The 13346-nt window shown below is 46.2% G+C and overlaps 1 protein-coding gene across 18 annotated transcripts in view; it reads right to left on the reverse strand.

The window, feature by feature from the left end:
• Nucleotides 1–13346, reverse strand: part of LOC123773435 (UDP-N-acetylglucosamine transferase subunit ALG13) — a 384366-nt gene that overhangs the window by 270846 nt on the left and 100174 nt on the right. For 15 of the 18 annotated variants that reach the window (XM_045767364.2, XM_045767919.2, XM_069306994.1 and 12 more), the window contains 3 exons: nucleotides 11801–11991; nucleotides 4825–4910; nucleotides 81–199 (listed from right to left, as the gene is read on the reverse strand). In XM_045767364.2, coding sequence (XP_045623320.1) covers nucleotides 81–199; nucleotides 4825–4910; nucleotides 11801–11991 — 396 coding nt within the window. The remainder of the gene's footprint in view (nucleotides 1–80; nucleotides 200–4824; nucleotides 4911–11800; nucleotides 11992–13346) is intronic. The other 3 variants (XM_069307078.1, XM_069307040.1, XM_045767445.2) reach the window with 1 other exon arrangement.

Here is a 13346-nt window from a genome sequence, read left to right on the forward strand (position 1 = left end):
AAAAAGAACATTATTAATACCATTCATGGAAACAATGAAAAAGTGCTTATTTACACCCAATATCATTATTTTTAACATACTTTGCCGAAAAACTTTGTTGTGGGTAAGACCCCTGGGGTGTTCTTGAGCGGGGCGAGTGGCCATGAGGCGTCGGGCTGCCAGCAGCTCGTCCTCTCATTGCTGTAGTGTTTGAAGGGCCCTGTAACAGTGGTGGTAATTACTATACATTCTAACCTAAAGCAGTTAAGCCTACCATCTCAATCTTGTCATGTCTTTAAATAATTAATTAGACAACAGTACATGTCAGTTTACACGTGAAGGCCAAAAAAAGGAAAATATTTTTGCACTTTCCCAATAACTTTGTTTTTACTTCCAACTACTGTATAAAATTTTGGAATATAATATTTATGTAATGCTTTTTTAAAAATACATTGACAATATACATGCCTTCACCAATGTCTCAATGCAAGTATTTGATCCGCACAATCTCGTCCACAACAAAACAGGCTATTCTTCAATAGCCAATTTTTCAATTGAATCCTGAACTCTTTCAATCACTATTCTGCCATACACTTTGTCCACTACATTTAGTAGACTGATGCCTCTAATTCTTAACCTCATTATGTTACCCTTAAATTTAAACTCTACAATAGTACACTCACAGAACCTTACCACTTTCCAACTTCTGGCAAACTCTCTTTGTAACTCATATGCTTTGCATTCACTGCATTTAATAGTGTATGCATATACTTTATCATTACCTGCAGCAACAACAAAACTCGCAGGGCTCTGGGTCGAAGGTGCCCCCGACCCCACAGGCAGCAGACGGAGGCAAAACAGTGAGTCACTCTGAGACAAGGGGACAGAGCAACCCTCGAACTCGCACAAAGCGAGGGGGGGGGCACCCGTTGTCACATCCATCGGACCCACTCGTTCTCGTGAGGATTCCCAGGGTCCTGAGCGTTTACTTGAAGAGGACTCGCGCCCAAGTAAACCCAGGCAGGGTACTGCTAACCGGCACCCAAAACTACCAAACCACTATCTAAGAACTGAACCCCTGGCACATGTACACTCACGGGGACCTAGCAGGGGGGGAACCACCGGAAGAAGTTAGAGTACTCAGTACACAGGGGGCAAGAACCACGGCAGACCCCCCACCAGGCAGAAAGCAAAAAAAAAAAAAAAATCCTCGCAAGAGGACAGCGTACCCAGGCGGAACAGAGCCGGCCGCTATAATAGGTGAAAACTAGTTGCGCAGTACCCTGTGCCCCGCCAGTGCAAAACTGCCCCCTACCCCAAGGTGAACAAAGGAGACAGAACACCCCGAGCACACAAGGGGCAGCCGAAAACCAAGTAGTAAACGGCCTAGCAGGAGCAGAACCCAAGGAACTTGCGGAAGGTGGCCCCAAGCCCCAAGGGCAGTACTTACAGGGCACCTAGGGAAGGAAACCCTAGGCGCATGCAGCCCGAGTACTGAAGAAACACTCCCGGCTCACGCACCACCTAGAAGACAGACACCACACTCTAGGTACAGTGCTGAAACAATCACCGGAGCCGGAGCACATGACCTCAGCCGTTAGCATCAGCCTTAGAACTTGGGTGGATAGCCGGCGCGATGGGTCTGGGGCTCCTCCTTACCCCTCCTGGGGAGGGGGGAGCTGCGCAGACAGCAGCGTGGCGATGTGTGATGTCATGATTGTTTGCTCATTTATTTTAGGGGAGTTCTATCCACTTGTTCGGCTTGTGGTAGCAATTTTCACCAGAATAGGGGTTTGTTTTGGGACGCTTACCTTTCTGGGTGCCTAATCCGGTCGATGGCAGACATAGAATGCTTCCAACCACAAGGGGGTTTCTATAGGCCATTGCTCCCCTTGCCTCTTCTGAGGGGCCCAGGTTCTGGCTCGTAGTCCTCGGTAGACCCTTAGAACTCCATACACATGACTGATGCCAAAGTCTGACATTAGCATATTAGCCTAGTAAGCTCCGGGGAGCCGAAGGGGCTCCCCCCAGATGCTACTCCTGCCCATCCTCCAGACTTGGAGGATTCATTGATGGAGGAATTTAGTTTTGTTACAGTAAAGTTCCTTCCTTCCAACACCACTCCTCTACTTCAGCCTATGGATTAGAAAATCATTGCCAATTTTAAGAAACTTTATGAAAGAGTACTTTTTCGGAGATGTGGCGAAGTGATAGAAGCCACACAACTCGCCCTCAAAGAGTTCTGGAAAAACCATTTTAACATTTGTTGTGCTTTAAAACTTGTAGACAAAGCCTGGCAAGAAATGACTGTAAGAACCATGATTTCTAGGTGGAGAAAATTGTGGCCTGAATGTGTTGCGGAACGAGAATTTGAGGGGTTTGAGCCTGAACCTGAAGTGCCTCTTGTTGAGGAATTTGTTTCTCTGGGCTGGCAATTGGGCTTGGAGTTGGATTGTGCTGATATTGAGGAGTTGCTGGAGGAATACAGCGAAAAACTGACCACCGAAGAACTCCAAGCCCTTCAAAAGGAGCAGCAACAAGAGGTAGCTGAGGAAATTTCTTCAGGGGAGAAGGAGACAGTACAGAATGTCCATTCCTCAAAAATTTAGAAGATGTGTACAGCATGGGAAGAACTGCAAACTTTTGCTTAAATGACTCCCCCAAATCAAGCTACCTGCTTGATAGGTTTCTGGGAGTTCTTCTACTCCCCAAGCCCGGCCTAAGGCCAGGCTTGACTTGTGCATGACTTGACCCTTCCTCAACAATTAAAAAGTGGTGTAGACTATGGGAAGAAATGCAAACTTTTGTTGAAACGACTCGCCCAGAGCAAGCTGTAGTAGGCCGTTGCCTTAACCTTTTCAATGACACTGTGATGCATCACTACAGACATATGTTAAAATGAAGGGAAACACAAGTGTCTCTAGACAAATTTTTAGTGAGAAAAACAAGCAGTGAACCACAACCAGGTCCTAGTGGTATGCAGGCAAAACATAGGAGTGTGTAACCCACAGAAAAAATCACTGCCTGATGTTATAATGGAAGGAGACTCCCCTTGCAAACAGTAACACCTCTCCTCCTTCCCCTTCATCAACATCTTCTATACACCATCAAGAGTCCTCCTTAACCACCGTGCTGAGCTGAGTTTATTGTGAAATTCCCCCGGTACGCATGAAATAAAGTGTTTCCAAAAAATTATTTTTTCTTTGTAAAATGATAAATTCCCTTCCCTGAACATGTCTATGTAAAAATAAAAACCAAATTCCACTTACTTTGGCTGTGGGGACGTGGACAAGGTGCGCTGTAACGTCATCAGGGTTGCCCGTGTGTTAATCGCCCAGACAGGGCGATTAACAGGCCATTCAAGCACCAGGTGTTGCCACAAATATATTTTCAATTATTTGTTTTATGTATTTCCAATGCGGTTTTATTTGTTTTTGTTTTTATCGTATATGATGCATATATGTGTCCTTTACAATATGTATACAGTAGAACGTCCATAATGTCCCATGGAACTGTGATACATGTGTCAGTAATATGTCCACAATAAATGTTTATTGTTGCAATATTACCTAATAAAAATTCACTAAAATTACAATATGTACAGTTTCACACACTATTTACACAGTAACACACTGTATTACACACTCAGTACTTCAGAGGTGAGTAATAATCAACAAAGTAGTCCATGGTACACAGCACGACTTCGCTCTCATTGCACCAGGTACAAATAAATTTTCGCTTCCTGTTACTTCATTCTGTGTGCTTGCAAATAACGCACTCACGTACACCCTTGCCTTTAGTACTTGTAGGTTGTATGTAGCCAAACTTGTAAAGCATAAGGTAGTATTGAAAAGATTATAGGAAAAGATCAATTTGTAAGGTAGTCTTGAAAAGATCGCTTTGTATGGTCCCACACAGGAAGAGATTCAGCTTGCCTCAAGAGTGTCCGTCAGTTAGGAAGAGATTCAGGTATTCTTGAAAATATCTATGGAAAACACCACCATGGAAGCCGCTAACATTGTTCATCTATGCTACTTTTATCAGATGCATCATCACTGAATGCAGAAAACGATTCATCTACGTATCATCTAAATAAATCGGAGATAGCATAGGATTGCAAGGGTGACGCTCAGAGCTACAACTGGATACGCTCGCTGTATTGTCCTCATAGGTGTTGTATCACTTGCATCCGACCTTTGTGTCAGGTCCTAATTGCGCCTAGCTTCACCAATATTACGACCCTTATGTTCTTCAGACAATAAGGGTTGAATTTCAACGACAGAACGTTATCTTTCAACACCGCGTCGGACAGGTGTTTGGGAGCCAGAGGCACGTGCGCCACCCATGGTTGCTCATTCAGTACTAACCCAACCAGCAGCCCTAGGGCATTCTGAGGAACTTTTTCCAAGATGGCTGCCTCTCACTGGACGTCCTAAGAGTCCATTACGTACACAACCAACCTCGTACACGTTTAGAATTGGTACCGAAAAATCAAAGAGAGTTTTCTCAGTTGGAGCAGTTTCCCGCCGACCGAGAATACTCAGTTGGCGCAGTTAAGTGGTTAAAGATAAGATAAACATATGTACTGTATTGTAGTTAGATAAAAAAATTGTATTCAGTATAAAATGTATTTGTAAGATAATATTTTGGAGGGTGGGGAATGGATTAATTAAATTCCCATTATTTCTTATGAGAAAAACCGCTTCGACTTACGATACGTCTGAGAGAACAGATTACCATCGTAAATCGAGGCCCCACTGTATTTTATATTTGGTTGTATTCTATAAATACCAGCATCTTCATTTGTTAGTTGGCTCTTATGACTGACCAATCATGAAAACTTACACAGTATCGTAAAGGAGCAGGTACAGGGACTAATGTTAATACCTCACGCATCTGCTTTCCACCCTTCTTCTTACTTCTTGCCGTAGCTGTTGAAAAATGCAAACAATAAATTAATTCCATGGAGAATATTTCACTGAACATTTTAAGACTTACTGACTGTGCTTTGCATGTGTAAGTTAATGATCTCTTACTAGATTACCAAGAGCATTCACTTTTATCCACATTCTCCATTACAGTTTTGCTTAGTTCAGAATTCTGTTAAACCAGTTACTTTAATAATCCTCATATACCACTTAAAATTTTTACTTATTTTTAAAGATCCTATAAATATGATGACCAAACCACACACCAGAAGATGAAGATATGATGTTTCTTCATCTTCTGAAGGTCATCATATTTTCAGCCATGATATTGTGACTCATCGTCTGCATCCTCCAAATATTTTTAAAATATATACCCAAATTTACTTTTCTAACATGGCAAATTTTTTTTATTACAATATCCAAAGCCCAAATTACCATTTCAAGTAAAGAGATCCTAAGTGAGTCAATATATTCTTTTCCACAGAAAAAAAAAAGCATTGAATATAATGAAATGCCATTTTTTGGGCGAGTCCCGGAGGGTCACCGGAGCCATCCCAGGCTGATATGCTAATGTCAGACTTTGGCATCAGTCATGTGTATGGAGTTCTTAGGCCGACCGGGGACCACGGCCAGAACCGGGCCCCCTCAGAGAGGCAAGGGGAGCAATGGCCTATAGAAACCCCCATGTGGCTGAAAGCATTCTATGTCGGCAATCGACCGGATCAGGCACCCATAAAGGTAAGCGCCCCTAAACCCCTATTCTGGTTAAAATTGCTACCAAAAGCCAAACTAGTGGATAGAACTCCCCAACAGAAAACAAGCAAACTAGTACGACATCACACGTCGTCGAGCCGCTGTCTGCGCAGCTTCCCCCTCCCCGGGAGGGGGAACAGGGAACCCCAGACCCTTCATGCTGGCTACCCACACCTCAGTTCTGAGGCTGCATGTCAAAACACGAAAAAACGCCGACCGGAGGGAGGGATGCCGGGGAGCCTCCAGGACTCACCAAGAAAATGGCGTTTCATTACATTCAACGCTGGTTTTCTGAGGGGAGCCCCATCGGCTTCCCGGAGCTAACTACCCACAGACGGAAAAAGAGGGACTTACCAGGGAGGCGGTCGTCGCCTACTCCTCAACTCGAAGTGGAGACAACGGGCTGCAACCACCGACCCAAAGCAACACAGGCCTGACGGACCCCAGAGACATTCATGGGGTAACGAGCAGCCAGGACCCTCTTCGACCACCAAAAACCTCGTGCCCGAATATCATACCAAGACATATTCCCAAAGACAGCAGCAAGAGCCGCAAACTTACAGACGTCATGGGCACTGAGGATAGACCGCAGACTGGCTGGATTTGATAACCCTGTGAACAACCTGGGAGACCCGAACCCGCGAACAGGGAAGAAGAGAAACCGGATCAACCCAAAGCGCGTCCCTGGATACAGAAGTCGTGGCGTGCAAATAACGGCGAAGCGTCGCAACCGGACACAAAGCATGATGCACCTTTGGACGTACCAACCAAGCATCAACCACCCACGGACCCCTCCGGAACACAGCAGTCTTATTCTTCACAGCCGGAAAAGAAGGAGATGGCTGCAAGCGAACAAAACAATCGCCACGACCGAAAGAGCAGAAACCCCCGTGCCGGAGGAGAGCATGAAGCTCCCCGACCCGACCCCCAGAGGCTAATATCAACAAGAAAAGAGCCTTGGAGAAACAATCCAGGACCGAAGGGGCCACAACGAAATGAGGAGATGAAAGGTAAGCGAGCACTCTGTCCAAAGACCAGGATGGCTCAGGCGGCGCATGAGCAGGCCGGAGGTGAAACAAAGCACGAGACAGCTTGCAAAACTGCGCAGACGTAACATCGATAAGGAAGGCAAGCTGAAGCAGCTACTGCCAGCACCGCACGATACGAGGCGACAGTGTTTGGCATAAGATGACAGTCCTGAAACAACCAAGAGAGAAAGGACAAGACCACCCTACCAGACAACGAACTAACACAACGAAGACGCAAAAAGAAACAGAAGGACCGCCAGGAAACTTCATACTGCGGCCGAGAAGAAGTCCTTAGCCACCAGGTGGCTAAGGGCTGGCCACCAACCAGGAGGCCACCTGATCACCATAAAGATGATGATAGACTCAAGCAAAAAAAAACCCATACGCGAAGACTCGAGGAGAAGATCGAACCAGCCACGTGGCGCACTGGCCCGATCTGCTGAAAGAGGCAGAGCCGCTGGAAAACCCTCGGGTTCGGACACCGAGCAAGCAGCGCCTGAAACCAAGGCTGGGCCAGCCACCAAGGGGTCAGAATGACAACTCTTCCCTGGTAAGTCTCCAAGTGAGTCAGGACCTGGAGCAACAGCCGAAACAGGGGAAAGAGTTACAAGAACCCCCACCTCAACCAGTCCAGCCGAAAGGCATCGACCCCGACGGCCTCGCGATTGGGGAAGGGCGACTCATACACGGGAAGGCGCCTCGACCACGCCGATGCGAAGAAGTCCACCTCGAGGCGCCCGAACGTCTGGCAAAGTCAACGGAAGGAAGCGTCGTCGACCGTCCACTCCGTGGAGAGGGGAACGAAGCAAGACAGGCCATCAGCCGAGACATTGGACACTCCCTGCACGTGAACCGCCAGGAGAACCAAACCCCGAGAACTCAGCAGATGAGTCACTCGAAGCGACCAACCCGAAAGAGACAATGACCGCATCAAACCCCCGCAGTTCAGGCAATGAACCACCAGACAGCAGTCCGAATGGAGCCGAATCCTTGATCCGTGGGCGACCCGAATCCTCCGAAGAGGAAACCACACCGCCGCGAACTCCCACACCGTGCTGTGAGCTCGACGGACCCCAATGCCCCAGGCCGGCCTGGTAAGCAATGGTCACAAAGCCCCAGCCGAGAGACGATGCATCCGTGTACACAACCCTAAAAAACCCTAAGAGGAAGCCGGCAACGCAGCAGCCGACGCAAGGCCCCCAGGGGTCGAACCCAGCGACCACGAGAGAGGCAGAACGGGTGACCCCGAAGAAACCAGAACAGCTGATGTGGCCAAACCCGACCCGGCGGGTAGACTACCATCGCAAAGTTTAGGCTCCTGCACAGCCCCTCGAGCAACCGCCGGGTGACCCGAGGGCCCACCAGAAACCGACGAACGCGATACTGCAGCCACAGGAGGGAAAAGAACCGCAAGGCCGAAGCCAAAAGGCCCCGGGCGTGCAGGTCCTTCGCCACGAGTGCCGCTGAAAGGGAGGGAACCTGCACATGAAGCTGAACGACGCCCACATTCCGGGAAAGGGCAGGGGCAAACAAACTCATGTTGTTTGTCCCTCATTCCCATTCAGGTACTCATTCAGGAACTCAAGATCGCCCCCTAGGAAAACCTGAATCACCGTGGAAGCTTCCCGCCACTCCGGCGTGTGGGAACAACAGAAGGAATGCCAGGAATTCAAAACTAACAAGGGGCAGTCAGCTAGCCAGGAAGACTCCGGAACCTTGTAACGGAGCCAGAAAGAGAACGAAGTCCCAAACTTGAATTCGGACGGATCCATTTCCGAGGCATAATCCAGGTCACGCAGGAGGTACGCTGCAAGGGCTGCCCGCACCACACCAGGTTAGATGCGATAAGCTGAAAACCTCTGGAAAGACGGAACCGAAGCACCCGGGGAAACACGGAACTGAACCCGGGGAGGGGCCAACACCAAATCCAACTCGTACGCAGAGGGAGGAAAAGAAAATCCCACACCTTGTAACAACAAGCCCCGCTCAGAGGGAAGAAAACCCAGGCGGGGTCCAGTGCGGCCCAAGACCCCCAAGTCAGCACCTCCCCAGCCTCGAGATCCTTCACAGCAGGACCCGGGGCCGAGTCCTCTCCCTAAGCACTGACCCCACAAGACAAGGACAGAGCAGCCATAGAAGCCGGAAGAAAGGGTGCCCACTCGTCAGACCCAGAAGCTTCCGCCGGGAGACAAGACTCGAATGCCTCCGCCGCACTCCTGGAAGGGGCATCCCCTGAAGCTGCCCGAGTCTCGAGATCAAGTAACCCCTGCTCCGACTCAGAAACCCTCAGACATTTCAGGGCCAGAAGCAGGGGGTGGGGGGTTACCGATTATCCCAGAGCTACCAAGCAAACAATCTAAAAGCTGAACCCCTGTGACATGTGTAAGCACGGCAACCTAGTGGAGGGCTACCAAAAACCTACCAGTAGTCCTACCGCCACACCTGGCATACCTCCGCCAGGCAATACAAAACAAAAACTAAAGAAAAACCCCCGCAAAAGCACAAAGTCTCCAGGAGAACAGAACCGGTCGCTATGTGTGTATCAGACAGTTGCACAGTACCTCACACCCCCAGCCAACGACGAAAATACCTCCTAACCCAAGGGAAAACAGGAGTAAGAACCACACCAGCTGAACCCCCAAGAGTGGGCAATCACCGTGCAGCGACAGAACCACACGGAAGTAGCTGCTCCTGAACGGCTCATGGAAGATGACCATGAAGTCGCAAAGGCAGTACTTACAGGGCACCTAGATAAGGCGGCCCTAGGTGCATGCAGCCCCAGTACTCTTGTGTTACGTCTGGCTCTCACACCACCAAAACAGAGCAACAACACCGCACTGCAGCACTGTGCAAAGAGTGGAGTCAGAGCAATCGATCGTCACCAACACAACAGCCTCTTGAACTAAGTAGAGTTGCCGGCGTGGAGGTCTGGGACCCCATCCCCCTCCCGGGGAGGGGGGGTGGGGGTGCGCAGACGAATGTGCAGCATTTGTGGTCACATCATACTGGTTTCCTTGGTTTTGATTGGGAATTTCTGTTGTTAGTTCAGCTTTTGGTCTGCAATTTATTTGATCAGCAGTAGTTTGTTTTGGAATTCCTACCTTTCTGGGTGCCTAACCTGGTAGATGGCAGACAAAGACTGTTTCTAATTATACAGGGGTGTCTTTAGGCCATTGCTCCTCGTGCCTCTCTTGAGGGGGCCAGGTTCTGGCTGTGCTCCCCGGTAGGCCTAGAACTCCTTAGATTGACTATTGCCACAGTAAACATCATCAGCCCACTATAGCTCCGGGGGAGCCAAAGGGGTTCTCAAGAGAAAATAAGAATTTTGAAAAACAGAACAAATGTCAACAAGGGTCGTTCGGTGTTCAGCAGGTAGACTGCTCCATGTTTCTTAAATAAAAAAAAAATAAAAATAAAAGAAACAGATGTAACAATTTGAAAAATGGACAAATGCCATAAATGTTCATTCAATGCTTGTTAGGTAGGCTGCTCCATTATTGAGACATAAATGAAAAATACAAAACAAATGGAACACATTTGAAACAAACACAGATTGTCATAATGGAGCAGCCTACCCAACAAACACTGAATGGACCTTTATTTCATTTGTCCATTTTTTTCAAACTTTTTCAACTTTTTTTTCTGTGGGGAGCCCCTACGGCTCCCTGGAACTTATCGGGCTAATGTATGTTATATAAGACTTGGACATTAGCTAAGGAGTTCAAACCTACCAGGGACCAGCGCCAGAACCTGGCCCCTTCAGAGAGGTTTCAGGGAACAATGGCCCTGGAAAACCCCCTTGTGGTTGGGGTTTTCCTTATCTACCATCGACCGGGGTTAGGCACCCAGAAAGGTAGGCATAACAAAACAAACCCCACATGGTGAAAAAACAAAAACAAAAAAATGATAATTTTCATATAATTCTGTATACCAACTGGTAGATCATTTAGGTAGACAATAAACATCACTGGTGCAAGAACTGAACCCTGTGGTACTCCACTTGTGACATTTCTCCAGTCCGATACATTGCCTCTGATCACAGCCCTCATTTTTCTATCAGTCAGAAAATTTTTCATCCATGTTAGAAGCGTACCTGTCACTCCTAAAATATTTTCCAATTTCCAGAACAACCTCTTATGTGGAACTCTGTCGAAAGCCTTTTTTAGGTCCAGATAGATACAGTCAACCCAACCATCTCTTTCCTGTAATATCTCTGTTGCTCGATCATAGAAACTGAGTAAATTCGATACACAGGATCTTCCAGATCGAAAACCATACTGTCTGTCTGATATTATATCATTTCTCTCCAGGTGTTCTACCCATTTAGATTTAATTATTTTTTCCAATATTTTGACTATTACACTTGTCAATGATATCGGTCTATAATTAAGGGGGTCTTCCCTGCTTCCACTTTTGTAGATTGGAGCTATGTTAGCCTTTTTCCACATATCAGCTACAACTCCTGTAAACAGGGATGCCTGAAAAATCAGTTGAAGAGGAATGCTGAGTTCAGGTGCACATTCTCTCAGAACCCATGGTGAAACTCCATCTGGACCAACTGCTTTGTTCTTATTTAGCTCCTTGAACATTTTTTCCACTTCGTCTCTAGACACCTCTATGTGCTCTATGTAGTTCTCTGGAATTCTTATTGTATCTGGTTCCCTGAAAATTTCATTTTGTACAAACACACTTTGGAACTTTTCGTTTAATGTTTCACACATTTCCTTTTCGTTTTCCGTGAATCTATTTCCCATTTTCAACCTCTGAATATTATCCTTTACCTGCAATTTGTTGTTTATGAATTTATAGACAAGTGAATTTATAGACATAAGTGAGAGACTCAGGATGTTTTCTGAAGATGGGGAATGGTTACAGGTCTGAGGAAACATATGTGAGCCCCCTTGTATGCACGGGAGATTCGAATCTGATGATATACTAACACCATCACATGTCTGCTGGCGCACCACAACACCCCTTAATATGTCACCTGGCACAGTGCTGGGGTTATGTGTCATAGAAGAAGGGTGGGGTTTGAGTAAACATGACAATAAGTTATATAACAATAAAAGTTTTTGAATAAAAACTAACAAGTAGAAAATGTATTTGGCTTACAGTATTCAGGCTCAGCAGGAAGTGGTGCCTTTTGATAAAACCCTGAGAGTTTCTTGTAGCTGGGAATGTTTGCCCCTATAGAGCTTCCTCCTGAGCCTGTCCCTGCCTGTAGGTGTTGCTGTGAACTATGCCATGGAGACCGAGGAGGAGAAGGAGGCACTTTTTCAAGAGAGTCGTAAGGCACCTTTAACCTGAAAATAATTCAAATAAAGAATTGTATGCTCAAAGTCAAATGAAAACTATATAAAAATGACAAAGCCTTTGACTTGAAAAATCTTAAAATTTAATAAAACTGTTTTGGAAATCTTATCATTATTAACACTTTCGCGCTCTCGGCGCTCAAAAAAAATCAATACCCCAGATGCTTTCGGCACTTCGCGCGCCTACGCGGTAAGACCGAAAAAGTGTACACTCTTTTTGACTGTCCTGACAATAATTGAAGGCGCACGTATTTAAATTTGGTATCACTGTGTTCGCAATGAAATTGTCTATAAGAGCATACCTATAAAATGCCGCCCAAGCATAAGGAGTATCAACACCAAATAAAAAACTATGCAGATCACTCGCCGAGAGCGCCAAACAGCAACAAAATGTTTCCACTCTCTTAATGGTTGCGAAGCCTACAGTTGTCCTACATCGCTAATTTTGGTATCATTGGAATCGCAATAAAATTCTCTACACGGACATATGCATATGAATGTTTAATATAGGTAATTGCCCACCCGCAAGAGTGTGTGAAGTCGAGAGTAGTTAGCCGCGAGCGCACTGGCGAAAACACAGGGGGGAAATCATGCTTGGAAAGTTTATACATTTATACGTTTCCTGACCCTACTTTTCTATGTACGTATTTCTTTTTTATACCAATGTGTTCGCAATAAAATTTTCTATAAGATGAAATGTATAACATTTGTACAAAGCATGTGTAAGAGAAGCGCCAAATATAGAACCACGTCGCTCAGTATGCGTTCGCGGCAGAAACGAATGCATTGTTTTCGTTCGTTTGATGTTTGTCATGTTTATACTTGTTGAAACATTTTATAATTTGTATGACAGTGATCGCAGTAAAATTCCCTACACAGACATATACATAACACATACAAATATTTCCCACGTGTTGGATATATCAACGGCTAAAGGGAACCCACTGCCACACGCCCGCCACACCCCCAAACATACTTTGTGTTTTTTTTTTTTTTACTCATAGAAGTTTGTGATATAATATCAACTTGTAGTTGAGACTTGTAGTTGAGACGTTGTTCTGAATCTATAATTCTTCTATTTCTTGGATGCACTGGAGGAATATTGTCTTCTACAGGAACCACCAAACTTGTAGTAGAATCTTCTATGAAATCAGAAACATCAAGTGGTTCTATGTCCTCAATGTCCATTTCAGAATTTGTGGTTGATGAGTGGGCTTGAGGTGTTGAGGTGAACAGAGGACGCCTCGCACCAGATGGGCCGAGTGTTGAAACTGCCGCGTCAGCAGGAGGAGCTGCGCTGGCATCTATGTCGGGAACATGTGGTATGCTTGTTGTTGTTGGCCATT

This window comes from Procambarus clarkii, chromosome 1 (assembly GCF_040958095.1).
Source record: "Procambarus clarkii isolate CNS0578487 chromosome 1, FALCON_Pclarkii_2.0, whole genome shotgun sequence".
In the NCBI taxonomy this organism is placed as follows: domain Eukaryota; kingdom Metazoa; phylum Arthropoda; class Malacostraca; order Decapoda; family Cambaridae; genus Procambarus; species Procambarus clarkii.